Source organism: Falco cherrug, chromosome 13 (genome assembly GCF_023634085.1).
Source record: "Falco cherrug isolate bFalChe1 chromosome 13, bFalChe1.pri, whole genome shotgun sequence".
Classification (NCBI taxonomy): domain Eukaryota; kingdom Metazoa; phylum Chordata; class Aves; order Falconiformes; family Falconidae; genus Falco; species Falco cherrug.
The window spans coordinates 26,189,448-26,214,039 of record NC_073709.1 but is presented as its reverse complement, the minus strand read 5'-3'; the positions used below and the strand labels follow the sequence as shown (position 1 = coordinate 26,214,039).

Genomic DNA, 24,592 nt, shown 5'->3' with positions numbered 1-24,592 from the left:
AGGGATTCAAATAGCATTTCTTCTAGTTTTTGAACAGCTTGTCTCACCGAATTTGTCACTCTTTAAACAAATATTATAGTACTTACTAGCTTCAAAATTAATAAAATTGTCGACATTGCTTTTATGTGAGATATGCTCCCTCTCTTTAGAAAAACCACCACCTACCCACCCAACCAACAGACCCTAACAAACTAAAATCTCCTAGGCTTTTTCTTGGAAAACTGACCATTTCTATTGGACCAAAAGGAAAGGAGCTGAACTGAGTGATGCTGGGCTGGGAAAATAATGGTCTGTGGGAACTTGCTATCATAACATTAGGGAAGTCTCCTCAGAGCCTAGTCTTTCAAGGTAGGTAAGCTTTGTTGCAGTTGTACTCATTGATTAATGCAGTGGATGGGAGCTTGGAAGAGCTGGGCTCTATTCTTGGCTCCTGCCACAGACTTCCTATGTGCTGATGAACAAGTCTTTTAGACCAACACTTTTTTTTTGTGAGAATTTCCTTGCATTTTAAATCTGTGGGGAATTAAATGGAACGGACACTTAGATTTGCTTTCCCATCTCTTTCAGTAACAGATGAAATGGAAAAGATATAGAAACATATTTAAAAGATCAAATCAATGCACTTATTTTGTAACCAGAAACTAAGGGAACAGGCTGTTGTTTTTTTCAAAAATGCACATCTGCTTTTTTCCCCCAACCTCCCTTTGAGATAAATCAAAATCAGTCTTTGAAAGATTAATTGAGGACTCCATATCTCACAGAAATGTAGCCAATGACTTAAAAAAAAAAAAAAAAGGCGTAGTGTTGACTAATAAAACTGTCTAGCTATACAAACCTCTAAAATCAAGAAATTGCCTGTCCACATGTTTTTTCTGCCAGATATCTTAATTAGCTCCACAAATAACACTGCCTACTTTCACTTTCCCATCTATTAATTAGTCCCATACTACTGTGAAGTGAGCACTAAGAAAATAGCCATTCTTTGTTCCTTGTGTTATAATATGGACATTACCTTCATTCTGACCTGAGGAGAAAGGAAGACTCTATGCTCTTTATGAGAGCATGGCTATCTTGTAAGGCTTCTGCATTAATTTACAGATTTGCATTGTTTCTGTATAAGAAAGAATTTAATGTCCTGAACACACGCGCACGCACGCGCGCGCACACGCACACACACACACATGTACATATTCACACAAAATTAGTAAATCTAGAATACTGAACTGTGATCTGCTCTAGGGTGTTCCTCTACGATTAAACTAATATTAGGGAAAGAAAGAGACTAGGAGACCAGAAGCTAATTAAAAAAAAAAATCTTATGCACTGAAGGCAGAAATAGAGCACTGAGAATTTTTTTTTGTTTTCTTCCTTTCTCTGGTCAAAAAGGAGAAAAAATATTGGAACAAAGAAACACTAAATTGAACTCTGCCTACTCTGTATGAAAACCATCCAAAATTCCTTGAGTTAAAAATGAGTCTGGGTAGCTAACAGTCACCTACAAAATTACCATTGCTCCTCCAGTCCTTATTCAGATGAGATAAGTTCTTTTTCTGATAAGGCATGTGTGTGAGCTTAACTGAACTCATAATTAACAGACTTATAACATCTACAGTCCCAAGTACCTTAAAATGTTAATATCTTGAGGGTGCTCACCTGTGAAAGTAGAGGTTTTCAAAGGGTATCACTCATGCTTGGGAGCCGAGTGGCAAGAGTAACAAATGTTGTTTGGGTATTTTCTAGTCAGGTGATGACTGTCTAACCTAGTATCAAAATTTCTGTTGTTAGTGGCTTTGGTTTTATTGCAAACCATCTCCCAGATTGTGGGGATTAGGCTGGAACTAATGGACTTTCCTACTGCCGAAGTGTTTTTTACCACCAGGAGACTGCAGGCCACCTTCTTGTGAGAGGCAGTCTGCGTTCAGAATGAAGCAGGTTGGAGGGCCTGGAAAAATAGGGATTTATGGCACGGCATCAAAGTGCAGGTAGGTAACTGTGGCAATACCCACCCTCCAGAAAAACGTGATCCTGCATAGTCCCGAGTTTCCACAAGTCTAACATTATGACGTCAGTTCAGCATCTCTCCAGTGAATAAAATTTCAGTCAGAGGATCTATCTATTGTTGCATCTTGATGAGGAAAAAGTGATTGAGTTTAGGCCAGGCATAGCTAATTTATCTTAATATAGACGAAACTTGTGTACCCATCTTCAAGCTTAGATCATGTTTCCCATCGTGATATCTGAGAGTCTTTATCATAAGAACTTCCAGTTCCTCACTCAAAAAGGAATAATTAGAGAATTGAGGATGCCAGTTTTATCTGATTAAAAAAAAGTATATACCCTCTTCCCCCTTAGTTTGGCAAGCTTATTCTATGTATCACCAAAGTTTGGTAAAAAGATAGGTCATTCAAAGAAGACCGTGTGGTATAGTGTGAAGGTTGTTCTTTCAGGTTCATAAAGTGATCTGATTTCATTTTGAGTTCCCAATTGATGTTTGTTTTTATTTAAAATGTCTGTAAGGGTAACTGTTCAGAATGTACTATCCAAGATAATAGCATTAACTGGCATGGCTGCAAAATCAATAATAGTAACAAAAATATACCTCTACTGATTAAGAGTGACATAAAATAAATTTCTTAACTAAAATGGATGTAGTCAACAGTTTAAACACGTGTCTTAAATACTGTAATGCAGTTCATAGTTCTTATTTTAACTTTTAGGTACTTTTTTAAAAAGAACCTTTGAAAATGTGTATTGCATTTCTCTCCTTCTAAAAAGACAAGCAAAACTAAGCTAGGAAGTATTTCACTTCCTCTAAACAGAGCTCCTACCCACAAAAATAAGCCTGATAACAAAACTGTAGTGGACTGCACCTAAAGAAAATAATTGAAAATGGTAATTCGGAAGCCATAGACTAGCTTTGAAGGACAGGTCTTTGTCATCAGGCTTCATGAGAAACAGCAGAGCAGAAATAAAAATAGATCATTGACCAAAAATATCCTTTTCCAGCTGGGTCATTTAAAGAACTGTCTATTTTTTTCAGTCATGCATACAGCTGATTCCAAAACTACCCCAAAAAGTTGCCTAACTCTAAGGTCAAATACTCAAGAGGGTTTTGTTGTTGTTTGCTCATTTTGGATTTTTTTGAGAGCAAGGGTCGTTACAGGGATGAAGAAAAGTGATTTGCAAAAAGTCTGCAATGGAGTCTTTGAGTCAGGTATGCAAGCCTATGTTCATCAAGCTGTGACCAGCACCAGGGCCTGTGCATCCCAGTCATGTCACTTCCAAACCCAATAGAATCCTACTGCAGCTTATTTGAGGTCTTCTCTGCACTGGCTCATGGGTTTTGATCTTGGCACAGAAATCCAGATGTGTGGGCCACATATGCATTAACGTACCAAAGCTGATTATTAGTCCTTCACATAAGAAACCTAAAGGCTTTTGGGAACTGAATGGGAACACTCTGGACACCCAGCATAGTGTCATCATGAAGACACAGATCAACAGTATGACAAGTTAATTTTTACCTAATTTTGAGGGAAAAGTTAAGATGCTTAGCCATTAATTTAGAGATCTTCAAGCTGTATGAAATTTGCTTTTTGGAGATACTGCAGTTGAGGTCAGATTCTTTTATTTTCTATTTAGCTGTGGGGATAAGCCAGTTAAAAAGTACCTTTTCCCCGTGGGTAGACATGGCACCAAGGAGGTGATTTTCTCTGTGCAAGGGCAGCAAGTTGGCTGGAGGCTGGCAGGAAGGCTCCTAGGGCACTGTGCGGGCACGTGCGGGATTTCCTAAAAAAAGACTGAGGAGCAGAAGGATGAGCGGCATGCTCAGTGGCAGACTTGCAAGAGGGGTTTGCCAGCCACCCCTTGAATGTAAGTGGAGAAGAAAAGGGGGCTGTAGGAGAGGATTCCCCATGGATGTGCATGCTGCACATGCTGGTGTGCAGCTCCGAGCAAGGCACCGCGTGCACTTGCTGCAGCTCTGCAGAGCTTTGCTCCGTTCCATGAAAGCCCTACAAGAGCTTGAGGTCTGAACTAACTGGTTTAAAGTTATCTGCTGTGGTGTAACTGCTGCTGTGGCATTCGTAGAAGTCTCACCCATTGAGATAGATCTTCAAATTCTATACACAGTTCTTGCTGAAGTGGGGGCCATCAGTTCATGCCAGCTACTTATTTTTGCTGCCAGCTAAAATGAAAGTTTGGCAAAGCTTTACTTGCGTCCCCTTCATGCAGTGGCATTTCATGGAGAGACACATCCAGGAGACTACTATAGATGCTTCAGACACCGCGTAAATGTTTATTCATCCTAGCTCTTTATTTAATACGTAAGCACAGCTTGAAGCACAGATATGAAATAAAACTAAGTATTGACAAGAGACACAAAAATATGAAGATTCTGGTTCAGGACTATCAGAGATAATGATACCTAAACACCTTAACCTCAAACTCATTAGTCTCACATATTTCAATCAATATGGATTCTCTCAGAAATCAATTTTCAGCAGCAAATATGATTGTTAAATAATTCACAAGTTACAGGCCTTCGGGCAAGAAGAGGTTAGAGAAGCAGAAGGAAAGTGGTGATCTTGACCTGAGATGTGATTTCAATTAAAAGAGGAGAGCATCTGTAAAACATAGTTTTATGTTCAAGGTGTCAAACTGTTTAAAGAAAAGAGGATTATAAATGTAAATTACAGTATTAAGCAGTATAGTATTTAAAGCACATTCTTATTTTTCATACATTAGCAGAAAGAATCTATTCAATTGATCAGCAAGGAATGTGTCATTTTAAAAATCCGAGCCAGTACTACTGGCATAATTTCTTTATTTACTTTTGCTTTTTCTCTCTCTCTGTATTACACAGGTAATTTATTATGAAGTGGCAGTAAAAGGCAGAAGTGGTACAAAACTTCAGGAGATTCTCTCAAATACTTTGAATATTTCTGACCAAAGGCATTAGAATTTTCGCCTACTGTTAACTTTATATTCTCAGGTCTACTTGGTTCCATACCTGTGTGTTCATATTTGCTATTAGGTGAATGACAGTTCTTAGCAGAAACATTATTTTAGGGTTAGAAAGGTCAAGCTGGGGGAAGTCTTATGAGGTGGGATGGTACTAGCACTCCAGTACTTTTCTCGGGCCTTATCATGCCTACTGCAGCGTGTGGAAAGATTTGTATTGATCTACTGAATCTTGGATCTGGCTCTAATTACGCTTGTGTAAATTTGGAATTACATCACTGAAGTTAATGGTATAATAACTGTATTAGCTTAATGCAAATATTCATATTCAGACCCTGGATTCTTTGGATTTGTAGTTTTGTTGTGATGTCCATGATGCAAGTTGTAGTTTTAACACGATTTAAAAACCATAATTTAATTAAAAATATTTACTAACCCAATTATTTCTATACCAGACATCTCTTTGAAGTAATTATAATGATACATTTTAATCTGATGTTATCTGTATTCTGCCAGGGATTTTTCAATAGGCATAATTTGGATAAATATCAAGCACTCCAAATGCATTTGAATTCAGCCCAGGTCAATAATGGTATTACCGTCTGAAGGCCCTCGATAGGTTTGGTCAGGTGAGCTGGTGAGCTTAGTCTGCTTTCAGCAGCACTGAGATGCTCTGGTGTCAGATGCCAGTGTAACAATTCAAGCAGATGGAAGAATTGCAGTGAAAAGGTACCTTTAGTGAGGCACAGCTGAGGCTTTGTGTAAAGACCTAACGACACTCCTAGTCTTTGATCTGAGCTAACTCGGTTGGTTTGGGGTTACCATGCATATAGCAAAACTTGAGTCTCACCCACATTTTTAGTTTCTTTCCAAAGCACCCCATCCTTCATGACTGGCTGGCAGCCTTTCACCTGCACAAAGTTTCAGCTTCATAAAAGTAGAAAAAACAGAAAGAAAAAAAATAGAAATCCCAACAAAAAAACCTGTCCCTCCAGACCTTAGAAATACTGTACAAGTTCGCCATCCCTAAGATTGTTCAGAACATGAAAAAAACCAACCAAACCGCAACATTTAAAATACTTCAGCTATCTCTGAAACTACTTAAAAACTTTCTCTGTTAGAAAATGTATGAAAGAGTAAAGGAACTCTGGTCTTCTCAGCTGTGGATAATGAGTGAATTGTGATCAGAAGCGAAAGGCAGCATCTGGCTGCTGGTGAGAAGAGGGATAACACGAAGGAAGATCATGGCGATAGTTTTGTTGTGTAGTGAGGGGAGAGAGGATTTGATCCCCTTTTCTGTTTCAGCTTGCTGTAAAAATAGAAAATTTGTATCTGTGAATAGGGCCATGGTCTGAACCCATGTCCCCAGAAAGTAAAAGGGGGCAAGGGAGAGTGTTTATGTTTACTGCTATGGAATTAGTCAATCGTGTGAAAAGTTACTTCAGTCAAGAATGGGCTAAAGTAAGTGAAATAGTTATAACACATGCTTATGTTACTCTTCTAAATCTAGTTTTGTGTTGAATGAACTTTGTTTTTAAAAATATATTTTGAAATGTGATTAGTGGTGAATGTCAGTGAAATTTATTGTACTATTAAAATCCTATTGGGTCTATGTTTATGAAATGTATTTTCCTGTATTTGAGGTTTAGGGAGGCTTGATAATGAGGCTGTGAAGATTCATGGCCCCTTTTCTGCAGCTTAATTTAGGCTCTATATCAAATATGTAAAAGAACATTATATCTTCCTGCAGCCTGTGTGTGTGATACATTTTTATATTATTTCCCTGCCAATGTTATTTCTTTTACAAATGCAGAGCTTGAAAATGGTGACGAACTGACAAGCTTAGCTTTCTGTTATTTTTCTAGGCTAGAAAGAGTAAATCTGAAAGGTGCTGTGGTCATAAGTTTTAGGAAGGTCAGACATCTGTCCGTGGCCACGTGTTCACCAAAGATCGCGTTATGCTTGATTTAAAGTAATAATGGACAGCCAGCAGAGAAGTTTGTGAGGAGATGTTTCAGAGCCCGCTGTCTCTGCTGCTGGCTGAGAACTTCCACCTTCCAGGGTAGGACACCTGAAGATAAACGTTCCTGTTGGAAAGTGGCATGGTGTCCCCAGCCGTATGCCAGTGTCCTGGCAATGAGCTTTAGCTGTAGAGGTATAGCTGAGGGATGCTCTCATCCTTAGCTGTAACGAACTTCAGAGAATGGTGATTACAGTGGAAAGATGTTATTTTGATTATCATAGAGATGGTCTGATCTCCTCGATTCTGCTGGTGATCAGTCCTGCCATCCATCAGTGCAGCAAGGCAGGGGTATGGTAGGAATAGTCCCTGGGTGGTTTTGGTCTGTTACTCCAACACAGTATATCTCTTCCAGAGATGGTTATAGTGTGTGACTTAGGGAAGTCACTACCTCTTCCATGATTTAGGAAGACGTTTAATTCCTGTTCTCCTTGTACTGTGGGTTATTTCCCTCTCAATGCTCAAATCCTCAAGATCCAGACTCACCAAGAGCAGTACGTAGGTGTCTCTGGCATAATTGCTCTCAGTTCTTCAAATACCCTTTTTACTAACTCAGTCAGATGGCTGTCTCCAACCATAAGCAGGAGGAAGGGTTCTGAAGGATGGAGATATAGAAAGAATAAGGTAAGATGTTCCCATTTGTACATGTACAAGTATGAGAGAAGGGCATTGCTTCCCGCGTATGTCGGTGTAATTGAAATAAGAACCCTGCTCCAGCAGTCTGTATGGAAGCTGATAAATATCAGTTTTGTTACCTCACTGAAAACCAAAATATCACAAATTGATCTCCTCTTGCTTACGCTGATATAAACCCCGAGTAATCCCACTGAAGGCTGGGGAATGACATATGTAAAATTCCTGTTCTCTGATCAAGCCCCAAAGTCTTTGGAAGCCAAAGCTTTCATTTGCCGGCGTCTTTCAGACTGGTAGGTGTGGTTAGGGAATGAAACCATCAGTTCCAGCTTTGAGATCTCGATGAGCAGGGCATCCCTGGTTTGAATTGTTCTGAGGAGTGTCTTTGAATCCTACCTCTGCTATGTTTGAGTCATTGTTTAGCCAGAAAAAACCAAATCTTTAGGGCCAGGCTTTCCTTTCAGCTGTGTCCTGGGATGTCAAGAGAACAAAGCTCTGTTAATTGTTCCTCATTCAAGATGCGTAGCATGGCATTATAATACTCAAACAATATTCATTAGGCAAAACAATTGCAATAATTATCTTATAAAAAGTCAGGCAGGATAATTTCTTTTAAAATGAGGATAATCTCCAGAGAAGATTCTGCTCCGGTTTTGTTTTTGTTTGTTTATTTTTGGCTGAATGCTTTTAAATAGAAATTACTGAGGTGTCAATGACCTCTGGGTTCAATTGAATTAAGACATTTAAATGAAGTTTAAGCAATATTGGTATCTGCTGGGAGGTAGAAAATTGTGTCTGTGAAACACTGCAAAAATGCCACCTATATACATTTTTGTTTTGAAGCCGTGGCTAAAAATTGGGTAGTAGAGGGGGTTTAGGCATTTCAGTAAGGTCCTTGAAATCTGGAAAACCTAATCTCATCCTTAACCATCCTCAGGATGTTCTGGGGTTTGATGCTTTGAGACATGACTGTATTTTGTGTGTCTATGGGGACTCATACAGGGCATGAAAAATAGCAATAGCATTCCTTCTCTTGAATTTTCTTTTGCTTCTCAGCTCCCATGTTATTCCCGAGTATTAGCAAGATCCTGGACCTGGGTGATATTATGCATGATCAGCACAGAAGAAGGACATGCCAGTAGCAAAGTATGTAAAAAATCAAGTAGACATTTTTACTGGACACCATGATTATAATCCATCAAAAGTTAGGAGTATTTCTAAGCAAGCCAGGATTCTCCTTCTTTGGATTCAGTACTGTAGTTTCCAGAAGACACCAATAGAACTGTGAGATTAATTCAATACTAGGATGCAGCTGCATTGATCTTTCTGATGTCATTGCCCTAAATTATTATAGGATACAACTGAAAAACAGGTCTAGAATACATATGAGCAAGGACATGATCCAGGAGTATTTCTTCTCATTCTGATAACGAGTTAGCAGACCAAATCTTTGCTTTGAGAAATCCAACTGTATTTCAGTTTTCATAAGGCTCTTACTTTTTTTAATTTCAAATCTGAAGGGGAGGGGGGAGTGCAGCAAGAAGATTGATCACTGACTGAGAAGAGAAGGCTGGAAGCTGATCGTATACTCTCTTATTCAAATTCATGAATAATTTTCACTTGTACGAATTGCCCATTGAAGTCCATAGCACTTCTTATGTGAGACAGGATCACTCATGCAAATAAAGGTTTACGGGATGAGGATCTAGGATGTGTTATTACAGGGTCATTTCCTGATACAGTCTTGGCTTTTTTTACTTCTTACCCACTAATTTTATAGGTTCTACTCTTCTGCCAGAAGAGATTGTTACATCATTAGTAATGGAGCTTATTATTGCTTTTAATATTTGAATTATATCTGAAAAAGCTGGAAGTGTATTCATTTCCTTAGGAGAGCATTAAAATTAAAAGATGCTAGACTCTTTGAGTTGTACTCTGTATCATTTTAAAATAATTTTGGCATTTTTTTCCCCTCTGGCAACTGAAGCCTTTAACCTTATGGGACCCTGATTTATGATGACACCACAGTCTTTTCAAAGGCAACATTATTATGTCATCAGTACTGAAATGGTACAGTCAGAAATAAGCAGAAACTAATTAAGGGACAAAATTATTACAGTACAGCAGACTTGACTTAGAGACCAAGGGCCACATCCTGATTGTTTTACTTGAACAAATAGTCCTGTTGCATCTCATTCAGATGTGCAGCACTAGCACAAACCTAGAAAAAAGCTCACATGAAGTCACCATTGTAACTGAGATTAGAATCTGAGGCAGAATTATGCATGTATATGTAGAGGGAGGAAGAGACTGTCCAAAATATTCATTTAATTTAAATATGTATAGGAAGTGAATGAAAGTGTTGGGCCAAATCCTGCTCTCATTTACATTAATGCAGCCCCGCGAAGTCTGTTGAGGGTAGAATTTGATCTGACATTAGCACAAACTAACTTTTACATTTGCCAGTTTCTTATTTGCACACAGCATGTGGCCGGCCAGAAATATAAATAAATCAAATCTGTTTCTAGGAAGAATCCAGCAATCCTTTGAAACTTTCCTTCTTTGCATTACAAGAAAAGAAGGAGTAGAAAAAAGGGGAGAGGATGGAGGGTTACATAAATGAGAGCAGGTGCGGTCGTGCAGAAGTAACTATTCAGCATATGTAAGTGCAGTTGGAAAATCATTGTCTTGCAGAGAATACTTGAAATTGGTCCCTAATGGCCTTGGTTTTTGTCATATGGTCTTGATTATCAGGCTAAAATTGCATTGCCGATGCCTTTAGTGTGAACGAGATGGATGAATAATTATTACGTGCACTGAATACCTTTCTGCAAGGAGGAACCAGGACATCCCCTGGTCACCGCAGCTACCTTTTCACCTTGCTGTCAAGAAAACTGCAAGTGGCCAATTCATCACTTCCTTATTGTTCTTAAAAATATATGTTTATAATAATAAACGCTCATAACCTGCACTAAGAATGGGCAATGCAAAACCTCAGTGTTGTGAGGAATATCTGTGAGACCTAGTTATTTCTGGGACTGAGAGGGCACAAACCCTAAGTGCCTTATCCAGTTTCTAAGGACCTTGCTTTATCTTTATTAAGGAGCAAAATGAGTTTCTAGTAAATAACATAAGCACATATGAGGTACCCCAGATTAGTTTTGGCTTCTGTTCAGAAACGAATTACCATCTTTTTCCCTTTTTTAGCAGTTAAAAAAGGGCTGGCATGCTGCCTTACTTCCCTTTGCCTACCTTTGTCTCCATTACTGGTTACTACTACAATAACAGAAGTAGCAGTAATGAAGTTAACAAAAATCTTATTGCTAGCACTAAGAATAAATCTCTGTAGTATGGAAAAGATTGCTCCGCCCCCCACCGGCCCCTCCACAGAAAGGAGAATTTGATGGTAAGGTTCAGAACCACACCACGGTCCATGACCACACTGCTTGTTCGTCACCTGAGTATTTATTTGCATTAAATCATGGCTGGGTGTGACTGCTGCTTATTCTCTGTGCAATCCTTTGCAATACTGGCAATTAGTTATAGGATCCACCGGTTCCTAAATGATGCAGGTTGAGCTTCATCGTAGCCGCAAATAGAGCACAACAGCCTGTGTTTCCTCCTGGCGTGTGATCAGAAGGATTGCGTGTGTGTAGGGTACAAGTGTTTCAGGACAAGATTTCCAGTGTCTGCAGGTTTTTCTAATTAATTGCTCGATGCCATTTGCCATTAAAACCCTAATGAAGTGCCTAAAACCAGTTTTGATTAAGTAATCAGACAATCACCCCAACTATTCAAGTCTACTGATTATCTCTTACCAGTTGTTTTAGCAGTGACTGCCTGTTATGGACCAAAAAAATATGTATGTGTATATAGCCTTAAATTTGAAGAAGACAAAGAATAAGGTGATTAAAAAATCACATTTAAGAGAATGGGGTTTAACCATGTCTTAATATTTTTCATCAAATTCTTCAAATACTCTTCTTGCATGAGTAAATTAATCATGGCACAGTGCTTCCCTTGAACTTCTGTATTCTTTTTATACCTATTTTACAGATGGCTACATTCAAGTGCAATGTATTTCTACACTCCAAACAAAACACGTAGCTAGGTCAGGTTAAATATGATCCTGTGATCTGGGTGATGACTGGTCAAAGTAACAACCGGAGTTAAACCTGAAGAGAACCCTGAAGTAAAGTACAAGCTGCTGCTAGTCTCAATTCTCAGTTTTCTCTGGTTAGCTGTCCCAGGTTTCCTAGCCCAAGGAAAGGCAGCTTGCTTTTCCCCTGGAGTACCAGAAGTACCTGAGGAAAAGCCAAGTGACCTGCCTAAAGCAAGTGCCAGAGCAGGATGTGAGGATTTGGACTTCACTTCACTCAAGCTCTTCTGTAACCCATGAGCGCGCTTGCAGCAAAATTTGGGTAGCAGCCTGGCCCTGCTTGTCTCTTTAAAACCAATTTGATAGGCATCACTCAAGTGCAACCAAACCATTGACTAAGCAGATCACCTGAGGGAAGATCTGGTGGTGGAAACTAAAAGTTCTGAATTTTCTCTGAGAGTAGTCCATATACCTAGGTAGGATTCAAGTGACCTGAATCTCCCCAATAGCGCCTCGTTCATTCCTGTTGATACTGATTTGCATTGGAGGCAGCCTCTGGCTTTTTTGAAGTACTGGTTTAAAAGGCTTAATGTGTTCAAGTAGCGGACATCAGTCTTACTCTGGGACTGTGATGGACTCTTTTGTAATTGGACTTTTTTGGATCTCACAAAGGTCTCAGACGCCTTCTGTATCATGCAGTGGTGCAAAAGGTCGTGCATTTCGTACCTTTCTCCACTGCAATCACAGAGCTGCTGCAGGGTGTTGCCAAAGTTCACAGCTGTGAGGATGCCAAGAATTACTGCCTATCCATGCGTGTTGCTTCCTGAGGAACGGCCTTTGGTAAATTCACACTGTGTGTCTTGGTAAAAATTAATGGAGACATCTTGCTATGGATAAAATTCTAACCATAGACATCAGGGATATTGTTATGTGAAAGGATGCTATTGATATTAAGAAGAAAAAAACCCAAAAAACCCCAAAAACCTAGAGGCTAAAATTTGGTAGTTTATCATGTCCTAGGGTTTTCTTTTAACTTTCTTTTCTAATTGAAAAAGCTAAATTGATTGAAGCATTTGAGCGCTGATTTAGCTTTTAAAAAAAGAAGCAAAAGCTAAAAATGGCTCAGCGAAGCAACTGAAATGCTATCACAAGCTAGTGAGATCGATAAGCTAGGAAAAAAAAAAGGAAGAAGAAAAGTTTTTGAGTGACAGTGTAAAAATGGGAAATTTAAATACATCTATACCGTTGCATTTTGCTCTGTTATGTATTGCATAAAATACACCTTGGCAGTGTGTTTCCAGCAATCTAGAAGGTGATTTATTAGTAACACTGAATTTGTGTTTATGTTCCAAATTGTAAACTACATTTATAGCAATATTTCTGTATTAAGGTATTAATGCTAGAAGTGCTACCTAAGCTTAACTTTACCAGTATAACTCAAAATGTAGTTTATAGCGCTATAAATAGTAACATTGATATTGACACTTAGAGCAGCATCTAACTCCCTGGAAAGCTGTTTCTGTTGCTAAATGAAAATGCACAGAACTGACGGTGTATTTATACATACTAGGGAGTACAAATAATACTTCATAGTTCTCATTTTTGAGGTTCCCTTGTCCTAAAGAGTATTTAAATATTTAGTGGTGTTGCCAAATATTCCAAATTAAAAACCAACGTTTGCACATATTATTAGACACATGTTATTATTATTTATAATAAGGGTAACCTCATGCATAAAACTATTAAAGAACAGGCATAATGCCTGTTATCTGTTGTTGGGGACTGATTATTCACAATGGGTTTTGACTTTCTTCCTTGCCTGTTTTTTTGGAGTCTTCTGAATTTTCACTAGAGGTCTTTCTACATCTCTGAAACATCTGGGAGTTACAACTGGCACTGTTGACTTCCCCAAACCCTCCTTTAACTGAAAGGTCTGTGATAGGGGGCCACTTAACAGCTCATCTTCCCTCCTGCAATACACATGGCAAGCTGTTGTATGCATACCTTTCTCTATATTGTTTAAAGAAAGGAGGGGCAAGGGGAATCATCAGTTCACCAAAACCTGATTTTGACTATTCTGAAAGTATTAACAAACTTAATCCAAAAATTTCTATACTTTTATTTTAGAACATCTGACAGGTTACGTCTTTTAAGAAGTTTGTGATTGACTGTCACTTCCTGTTAGGCAGTAGCTCAAAGCACTCACTTGGGACATCAGAAACACAAATCCAGTTAGTTTTTCTTTCTCAGGGGTCTTGAGCTCCATTCTCAAGAGAAGGCCCTATGCACTGTGTGTCTGAAAATTCCTGAGGGTTGCATATAACAATCTGTCAAACATGCGACTTCTAAAAAAATTATTTGCTGAACTGCAAAACGAGTTACTCTCGCAGCCTTTCACGCTGACATTTTTTACTTGCAGCTTGTAGCATAAAAGGTTTTATGTAATTTTTGGCTATATTACACATGCCGAGTATGGCAAGGACGATGTTTTGTGGTTTAGAGTTCCAGGTTTTATTCTCAGCACTCCTAGAGAAGCACTGCTCAAGTATGGATGGGTTTATTTCTGCCTTGTTTTTCTCATTTCTAAATTAAATATGATTGCTTCCTTTAGTGATTCCTTACATAAGCATTGTATATTTTGCATTACTGTGGGCCTCATGAGAAGTGCTCAAAAGTATAAACTATTTTATCTAAGGTGGATATGTTTATTATGGGTGTATGATGTGGATGTGTGTATATGTGTGTGTTTTCTGTTAGAAGCATATACATATTATAGGCTTATCTAGGTTTATGATGCATGAATCTTAAGGTGAAGAGTACCAAATGAAATGCCCTTACTTGGATAATTACTATCATGCCATAATACTCTCTTTTAAGAGAGTATGCTGTCTTCTTTAACTGAAGTTGAAGCTATTCACTTATGCGAGTCAAATTACACCCTCATGGACTATTTAATACTCCTGTCAAACTGACTATGATTTTCTCAAACAAGTTTTGGTCCTTAGCATATCTGTTCACTGGAGATGAGTTAGGTCAATACTGGACATTCAGATCTTTCAATTCTGAGAGGCATAGGCCCCTCTGAGATTAAGAAAGGTGGGAAGATCCACTGTCTGTAGACCTCCTTAAGTCCTTGCACTTGACTTTTAAGCTCTTCTGCTCCTGTCAGAGCATGTTTTTAGCTGGGGAAGAATGGGGATGATTCACAGGGGATGCTGTATGTGAGCAGGATAGCAAAGGTGAACACAAGCAACCCAGCACAAAGATCAGGAAAGAGCGGTGACATCAGGGCTAGGAGCACATGTGCGTTGGTGCTTTTTTCAATGCTGTGGTTGTGCCCAGATCCCAAAAGTCTCACTGAATCCTGACCAGTTTACTATCTTGTTCCTCTTTCTTTTGCCAGAAGTTTTAAAACTTTTTGCTTTTTTTCTTTTAAAGATGTTTTAAAGGAATAGTAACTAATTCTTCAGTTTTATCAAGCCTGATTCCTCCCAATAGATCTATCAGGAGATTGGCAGCTGCCATTGTAAAGAGAGGTTAGCACAAACATTCCCTTTCTGCAGTCTGGGTGAAAAGGATAGTAGAGATGTCGGCTTCATGATTTTTCATAGATTCTAGCTGTTGATATCTGGGTTTCCAATTCAGTGCTTTGTATTCTGAAATTAACTTCTCACTTTGGTCCACCAGAGCCCATGTTTGGTGTCTCTTACCTGATGTAAGTTGTGGCCTTCTCACGCTTTTCCCCTAGAAGGTCACGATAGGTTGGTAGATTTTTGTCTACTTTGGACACCAGTCAGTATACTTTATGCTTTATTGGAACACTGCTACAATAAACAGAAAGATTGCTTGTAGTTTTGTAGGTCTGTGCCTTTATCTGTCCAGGAAAGAACAGATTAGTGTATTAAAACATGGTCTGAAAATGCACACTGGTTTTAGAGTATTGCACTTCTGCTTTACCTTTAGTTTAAAATACATTTTAAATCATTTTATACTGTATTCATTAAACATTCTAGCAAATACTCTCGCAACAAGACCAAGATCTTTCAGAAAGGTTAGGAATATGCTTTTCTGATTATCTTGGGTTTATTTATTATTAATTTTTTATTTTCTTTTTTTTTCTTCTTCTTCTTCTTTGTTCTGTATTCCCCAGTTTAATTAGATGCCTCCTCCTCCTTTTCCCTCAGGATCCTTTACTTTCTTTCTGTAGCAATTTGTGATTTACTGGCTGATTTGAACTCTAGTTTTCTTTACAGTTAAAAAAAACCCCATGTATACTCAGATTTGTGACTGTGGGATTAGTGTATGTGAGGTAAGGCGGGAACATAAAACTAAGAAAGCAAGAGAAAACAACCGGTCCCAGTATGTATGGCAACTGTGCCATAGCTCTGTTATTTGTTTGAATAATGGACAAATGGCAAAACTCCCATTGATTTCAGTGGGAGCAGAAGTTAACTTGAAATGAGCAGCTTTCCTACATGTCTAATATTCTGAGGACTCAGGTGTTAATTTGTGAAGAAAGATCAACACAGATGGGAAAAGTTATAGCTTGTGGAAGAATAGCTGGTTGAAATGCAGATCCACACAGTAAGGGCCTAATCTGCTTGATGCCACATACCGGCTTCAATAAAAGTCAGGGCCCTTGCAGGAATCCAAGCTAAATGATAGTAAAAAGTCTAGAGAGAGGCTAGACAAAGCCCCTCACTGGTGTGAAATCGTGTGTACATATAACCTTCCACATACAGATTTGTACATGTGTTTCCTTAGAATAAAATGTTAATAAAAGGAAAATGGCATCCGGGAAGACAAAGCATCCAAGGCAACCCATCTGCACTCTTGTCATATGATAGACTTGGACAAACCTAAAGCTGCCAATACAACTGCTCAAGAAGTATGCCAAGGGAGCAGATGCTACCTCTGCAAGGATATTTTCCAAAGTTTGGCATTCAGGATCTTGCAATTACTATCCAGAGAGGAAGAGGTGAGCAAGAGAAGTGGAATGATGTTGCCTTGGCACCTCCCGGTGTCAGCTTGCCTTTCACATTCACTTGAGTTAGGTCTTTTCAATTCTTTCTTCTTCTGCCTGAGAGAGGCAGCTGGTGTGGAAGTTAAAAAGGGAAACAGCTATGTATGAAAGTAGAATACTGTGAAACTTGATGCTACCTTTAAAATATTTATTCAAAGGCAAATTCATGAATGTGTTTAGATTTATGATGCATAATCATGTTTGGGTTAGCAAAAGGCCCGCAGAGGTACTGAATAAATCTGAGAGATCAGAAGCCAGCGGGATTTTTCTGAACTCAAGTGGTTGGAGTGGAAGATTGTTACGATTTTTAGAGAGCAGCCTTCTGGAGACGAGCAGCTCCGGTGGCACCTCAGTTCCTTGGGAAGGCTGGGGCATCCGTTCAGAGCCCTGCGGGGATGCCGGCTGAGCCCATGCAGGGCAGGCGCAGTGCACCTCTGAGAAGCCAGGAGCTGCTTCTGTGCGAACCGCTGGATGCCAGTGGGGCCAGGCCACTGCGGCGAGCTGTCACAGCGTGCCTGCACCGTGGGACATGGCGTGAAGGGTGGGGAGAAGCGGGGACTGCCGTGGTGCTGCGACTAGCTGCCGGCTCCGTCCAACGGGGTTAGTGCTCTGCTCTGCACCACCCACAACCAAATCCAGATCTTTTCCTTATAAAAATGAATCCTCTGTAGAATTGTTTAAACAATTCTCATGGTTTTCATTCCCTCTATTATTATTTTTTACAATTACTGATTGTAAAGGGGTAATGTGACAGCCAGCAGGCCCGTGTGCAGGCGCTCAGCTTTTCCTTCAACTTCCATGTTGTTTCCTTCAGCATCCACGTTGCTGTGCCTGACGCTGGGCCATACCTGTGAAAACATCTCTTTTCCCAGCTAATCCGAGGAAACACAAACCTATCTGGCCAGTAACAGCCTCTCTTTCCAAAGGGTTATAGTTTCTGTCAGGCTTGTGCTGTTAAGTCATGTCCCAGTGATTTCTTTAACATGAGAAAATACTCCTTGAGGCCATGCTCGCACTTCTTACTTATCACACACTGTTTGGCTTTTGGACTAAGTACGCTTTTAATCAAGGCCCACCAGCACGGGAACTAGTAAGTGATGAGCTTTCCTTCGTTCTGGGGCTGGAAGAGGGGGAGAGGAGGCAGGCCAAGGCGCGGCCGCGGGGCGAGGGAGGCCGGGACCAGCTCCCAGCAGCAGGTGGCTGCCCCCGGGAAGGGCAGAAGGAGCCGGCGTCGGGCTGAGGGCCATGCCTGTCCTGTGGGCCGTGCCTGTCTGGCGGGCCAAGGGCCATGCCTGTCCCTCCGCGCTCACGTGCAAGCGAGCTCTGTGTTTTCCTACAGCGGCATTTGCCCTTTCCTGCTGTTGGATGCCACAGAAGGTCACCTGAAGTGATCTAAATGCACCTTTTGCCTGGTGTGAAGGATGCAGTAGGGAACCTTTGAATGAAGGCGGTGCTTTTTTTTTTTTTTTTGTCCTGCCACTGTTCCCTTTGCTTTTATAGTTCCTGCAGACCAGTACTGTCAGCGGGGTTGAGATTGGCCTCAAGCAGCACCCTCTGGGGCAGCCGGGACCCTTATTGACACCCCTAGAGTGACCGTCTTAGGTGTGAACACTCCATCTTACCAGGTGCAGACCCAGGGACTGAGAGCTTGGTCTCCATCGGCTCTATGCATCCCTAGAGTGTCACAGAAACCCCAACCGACAATCCACTAAGGAAGAGGTTTTATACTGGTTTTGGCAGCATTCGTTTGACTGGGGGTTAGCAGCGTCCCAAGCAGAAAACCACAGGAACTGAATCTCATTTGCTAGGATTGAAATATAGCAACCAAGGCAGATCATCCTGTCTCACTGTTTTTATGTGTCCCTGAGTCTAAAGTCATTTTTAAAATGTGAGTGATGCAATTTCTTGCATCTTTCATTTAATATGCTGCTTGGTAAACAGTGTTTTAGATTAGTATATTTGTAATTTAAATGAAGACAATACATCAAGTCAAGTCAGAAAAGAAGGAAGAAGTTTAAGGAATGATTGATGCCTCTTTCAGCATTATGCCCTCTTCAAAAAGAAAGAAAAAAATAGGCATAAGGAGAGGGAAGAGGTGGGATTATTGAGGATCTAGTGGGGCAAGGGAGAAAGAGAGAAACTATTGTTCACGGGCGGAAATACACTATTTTTAAAACCACAGTCAGCTCTGATAGCTGAATCTGTTTTCTTCAAGCGCACTAATAAATTCTGCCTAATTCATTTTTTATTCTCTCTTGGGGTCTGCTTGCACATTTGCCTCAACAAAGGAAGCATCATGTTACTTCTTTTAAATAATTGATGGCTCTTGGTCCAAGCCAGCTTGAAGGAAATTCAAAAATAGGTACTGATTGAGTAAATACCCTGCCTCCCCTCCCTGCTCCCACCCGCCATCCCTTATTTATTTTTGCAGCCTAGGTGACTGGCAGTTGCCGATGATGTCATGGCAGCTTTGGGTACACCCAGCACTTAACAGCTCTGATTTCATTTATGTATTTATTTATATTTAAGAAAAGGAGAAGCTGTTAATTGTAAACTGTCTGATGGAGCTAAGAGCTCTTAATAAATCATCAGCAGCCTTGCGTCGTAACAGCCAGGGATGGACTTTTAAGAGGCTGTGGTTGGAACGGGTACCAAGAAAGGCACTGGGGAGACTGGCGTATATGTACTCTCCTCTTCACTGGGGAACGTGGTATGCTCAGGGTACCCGTGGCTCAATGGTCTCCATCGCGTTGGTTGTTTGCAGGCTTTGTCATGCCACCTCTGACAGCAGCGTTGTTTCCATGGAGTAAGTCATTTTATGGGATAGCACGGATTTGCCAAAGCTCTGTGATGTCATTTTTAAAGACCCACCCTTTATGATTTCCCCTTCAAGTTATTCAAAACCAGAGTGGTCTCAACAACAAAGCCCAGCAATATTTTTTGAGCACTTTTCTCCTTTTTTAGCTAGTTTTGGATGGGCAGTATGGTCTTTTTCTGCTGTCTTTACAGCAAATATTGCCACAGTAAGAACATTGTTGGTGTAAAATACTGCATAGGAGAAGAGAGTGGAGGAGTTCACATCTAGTGAGTTTTGCATTCGTACCCTGATTTGCAGTCCACCTGGCTTCATGCCTCCCCAGTTTTCCTAGCAGTGAGTTAAAGGGCTGAAGAAAAGTTTGTGGAAGGTGGCTTCTGCATGAAATTGTTATCCCTTTTAGGTTTTCTTTGTAAGGTATACTGACGTTTTAGAATGTTACTTATGCAATGTTGCATAAGTGATGCTCATCTATAAAAGGGGCTGATGTCTGCAGGAAAAAAATGGGGAAGTTTGGTTGGTTTTTTTTTCTGAACAGGCAAGTCCTACAGTTCATCTCAATAAATTATTTTCATGCATGAAACCAGCGCTCACCTAGTAAATAACATAAGGTCTTCTTGACCTTGCAGTGTTACGTGGGCATGCATGCCATTCAGCTGAACTACTCTAGTGTCCAATACCTTGGAGAAATTGTCAAGTATTTCCTCTGATGCCATGCTTGTGTCACCCACGCTCCCTCGGTGTTCCTTGCTGCCTGCTAACGGCGCTCAGGCCACGGAGCAGTTTGAGTGCCCACAGCCATAGCAGGATCAGGCAGGGCCTTTCCAGCTGGGAGAGCAGAGCACCATCAGGGGCATGTCCACATGAGTAGGTGCAGATGGACTGGAGCGGACTGAACGTGGTTTGGCTCTGGTCTGGAAGCCATAGAGCTATTTAATGTGATGCTGTCATCAGGCTTATACTCTTATTGTGTATTATTGGTAGTGTTAGATCTAGAAGCTCCAATATGAAGACTGATCTGCCGGGAGTATGCCATGTAATTTTTGCCCTCTTTTCCCTCCCATAAAGTGAGTATTGTCTCCAGTGAAGTAAGCATTGTCATGGCAGATAATCTGATTTACAAAGAAAGCTTTCTTTCAGAAATGGAGTGATGGAGCCAGTTCTGTATATTTCGCTTCTTCCCTTCCAGAAATGGACCTCTGGGATCTGTATTAAGGAAACTATAGCATTTAGGGGGGGCAACGTAGAGACGTGAGTTCATTGTTTCTGAGGCATTACAATCCAGGCAGCAAGAGGACGATGCAAGAATGAAGCTTGAAACAGTAGTATTAAAACACGCCTGCCAAAGCGAGGAATAAAATGGCATATTTGGGTTTCTACAGTGTCCTGTACTCTGAGTAGTTCCTCTGACCAGTGTGGTGCACATTGGTGCACAACAATGTGTAAGAGGTTTTTCAAGTGATTGTGAATGCATACACATTGTGATACAAGTGACTGCAGTATACGGAAGCTTTTCTTCTGTGTGGTGCAAAGTTTGGAAGCAGAATTTAGAGATTATTCAAGTTGTCTCTTTATCTGCCAAAAGAAGAGGTAAAAAATTAATTTTGTGATGAGAAGAGCTTAAAACCAGCACACTACCACACTTTGTGTGTTAATAGTCTTTTGCCGTAGAGGGAAATCAAAAACTTGCTGAAGGCATAGCATTCTAAGGTATATCTATTAGCGTGTGCTTAACTCTGTTGCCTGGGAGCTTTTATTAAATGCAATGGCCAGGAAAATTGACCTCACATTTTGTGGTTTTTTCTTTTGGGGTTTGATCCTAACTCGCATCACATACATGTATAAAGCTGACAATTTACTGATTTATCAATGAAAAAATGCTTAGTTGGGAAAAAGGGGAAAACCTTGCAATAACATCACAGCTTTGAAATACAAGCTGCATCAGAGGATATGACTGTGTTATTGGGTGTAATAGGGACCCTTCTATCCATGAACATAATGCCATATAACAAATATCATGAGACAAAATAAAACCAGTTTCTCTGATGGTTGGACTCTTTGGTTGTGAAATGCTATTGCAAGCATTCTGTTTAGGAAGAGAAGCTAAAAGCCTCTCGAGGGTATATAGAAAATGCTGATCTTGAATGTATAAATGGACATATTTTAATCCTTAAGTTATTAATTATTGCTCATGATTAATTGTAATTATTTTATTACTACTCCAAACCCTTGGGTCAAATTGCACACTGAAGTCGGTAAGAAATTTGCTGAAGAATCTCTTCATTTGGTACGTTATCATTATTATATTGAATATGGGACGTTATCAGTTGCGCTTAAGAGACCAACTGGTATCACACCATCAAATTACAGGATATATTTGGGTTGCAGGCGTAACTCCATTTCTTTCAGTGGCATCAGATATTACTGTAAATTTAATGCACAAAGGGAAGGGGAAATAATCCCTTCACCCACAAAGACATAAATTAGATGTTACCCCATACTAAAAAATGTAACCCTAAATGAAACTTAGATTCAGGGAAGTTCAGTGCATACAGTCAGTACATATGCTCTGTTCAAGGGAATGGGAAGTACTTTCAGATTAGTCTGTTTTATTGAGGATTTTCCAGTGGAAGAGCTTGGCACCCTCCTCCCTCTGGCCAGCCCTACCTTCCGAGTGCCTCTCTCTCTCCTCAAGTAACCAGAAGAATCTTTTTCTTTTGAACATCTAGCTTGTAATATACATAAAAGCAGAGTTTGCTTTGATCCTGACAGTGAAACGTTTATTTTTAAACTCGGCCTGGGCTGTTGTCCAGCAATGCTCTTTCCTTTGCATCATGCCCTGGGTTTCAGCTCCGCAGCCTGCCTGGGTGCAGCTGAACCTGCTGCAAGAGGGACCTGGCTTGATGGGTCCTGCTGAGCTCCCTCCCTCTCCCCCCCCATTCCTCCTTCTCCTCTGGTTTTGAAATTCAAATTGAATGCAATTTTCAGCTCATTTGAGCCAGAATATACTCTTGCTGAGCTTCAGTGGCTCTTAAATTCAAACTCGCAGGAGAAAACAGATATCATCTGTCACCGAGGGTGGGAAAGGGTGTCCTCCCCACATTTTATTCATGGGAGGCAGGGCTGCACTGACTAATTCCAGTCTTTCTGACTAATCACTCACTGGCAAACTAATCAGCTAATCGATGCAACTGGTTTCTTGTAGTTTGGTCTCTTTCTGCAGGGTTTTTTTTTAATTTCTCCAGCCTGTTTAGTGTTTATATTTAATGTCCTAGAAGTGTCCTAGCTGGAGTGCCTGCGTTCACATTTGACTGTAGCTGCTTGTCCCTGGTCTTGTCTTCATCACAGACTAATCACTTCAAAGAACTACAGATGAAAATGCCCCAAATTGGATAGCTGGCAGAGAAGAGGTGAGGGGAGAGAGATTTTTCAAAAGAAGCTTAAAAAAATGGAAAGGGACAAAGGGAAAAAAAAAGTGTTAATGCATTAGTTGTTATGTCAGCAGGTTTAGGACCGTGTACATCTATGGGGTACATACCATAGCTACTTACTCTGCCAAATCTGTTTCATATTAACACACGTACCGATATCTCATCAGTCACTTCATGGGAGGTGGTAGTCCTGCTTAAAAGTAGAGAAAATACGACTCCCTATTTTGCCTTACTGCTTTTTTGGTTGTTTGTGTTTGGCTTTTTTATATTCTTTATGAAGTATAAAGACTCTTGCAAAGAGGGCCAGCTACTGCTTTTATTGCACTCCTTTACAAACCCCTCTTTCATTTGGTGAAAATAGCATTGGTTTGGAGATCGGCAAACTACTTTCAAAAGGAAATGTTGCAAGAAACAGCAATTTGGTAGGTGTAAGGGCAAAACTAAAGTACAATCTGTGCTAGTAGAGAAAATAGGTTACTTAATCTAACAGCATGATAGCATTTTAATGCTGCTCTGAGCAACATCAGCTTGTTACTGGCAAAAATCCACAACCTGAATTTTTGTTGTAGCAAAATCTACATGCCGTAAAGGATGTCAGAAATAGATGGGACATCTGCAAATGGTGAGAACATACTAAAGTCAGACTGGAAATAATATCAAACAGCATCCTGGTCCCTCAATTGTTTTGTATGTTCTAGAGCCTTGATATATTTCTAAACCTGGCATGTGGTTGGAAATGGCAGTTCTGCAGCTTTCTTGGTGCCTGTTCTTTGTTCCTAATACCAGACAGGGGTTTGTGTAGACTTAGGGCCTGATCCTGTAAACAGTCTTGTATTTGGTATGCTAATGTCACCCAAACTGAAATTAAACTTTGTGACAATATTCAGTTGTCCCTTTGGGCACCTTAATTACTTCCAGGTTTATGTGCTGTAATCCCTAAAAAAATACTTTTTTGATGTGAGCTGAGTCAAAGCAGAGAGCTGGCCAGTCCACGATAGCCAGAGACAGATGCCTTGCACGGAAGCCAGCGCACTGTTATGGCAGAACTTCCGTTATTTTGTCTTAGAGGGTCACTGGCAAAAAGCAGGGGTGAGAAAAGAGGGCAGCCTTAGTGCCTGTTAGGAGTAGCCCAAGCTCACCTTTGGGACACAGGCAGTGGTTAGAGACCTGGATCCGGATCACGGTGGAGTTTAGAGAGGTGACAGGCACGTGGCTGCCAGGGTAGAAGGAATTGATTTCTGGTGGTCTTTATGGTTGTAAATGTTAGCCCTGATGTTTTTACAGTTTCTGAAGCAGGGGACTTTGGAATCTCTTTTTAAATTAGGCAATTAAATTCAGGTTAAGCCCTGTTTTAGGCACCTCGGTGCCTCTCTGAATCTTCCCCTTTGTCTCTAGCGGCTGTTAGACATTGACACTGACCTGCAAAGCTGGTACTACAAGTCTTTATAAAGAAATCTGATATTCCTATGGAAGTTATGATGATGTATGTAAATCAGCTGCCATATCCACACTGTCACCTCTTCGGCTGAAAAAGAAGGGCAAATCATTTCGTTGGTAGCTGCTGAAACCGTCAGCTGCACTGTCATTAATACCCTACCCTCTTTCCTGG

At 40.4% G+C, this 24,592-nt stretch overlaps 1 protein-coding gene across 20 annotated transcripts in view; it reads left to right on the top strand.

Annotated features, from left to right (window-relative positions):
• ESRRG (estrogen related receptor gamma) overlaps positions 1-24,592 on the top strand; it is a 408,187-nt gene that overhangs the window by 87,418 nt on the left and 296,177 nt on the right. The window contains exon 1 of one of the 20 annotated variants that reach the window (XM_055725753.1): positions 1,962-1,982. The exons of 18 other annotated variants lie outside the window; for them this stretch is intronic. Coding sequence is in view for 1 of the 2 variants with exons in the window: in XM_055725756.1 (XP_055581731.1) it covers positions 8,748-8,761 (14 nt within the window). In the remaining variant the exon portion in view is untranslated. Of the gene's footprint in view, positions 1-1,961; positions 1,983-8,741; positions 8,762-24,592 lie in introns of those variants that run through there. One more of the 20 variants, XM_055725756.1, reaches the window with a different exon arrangement.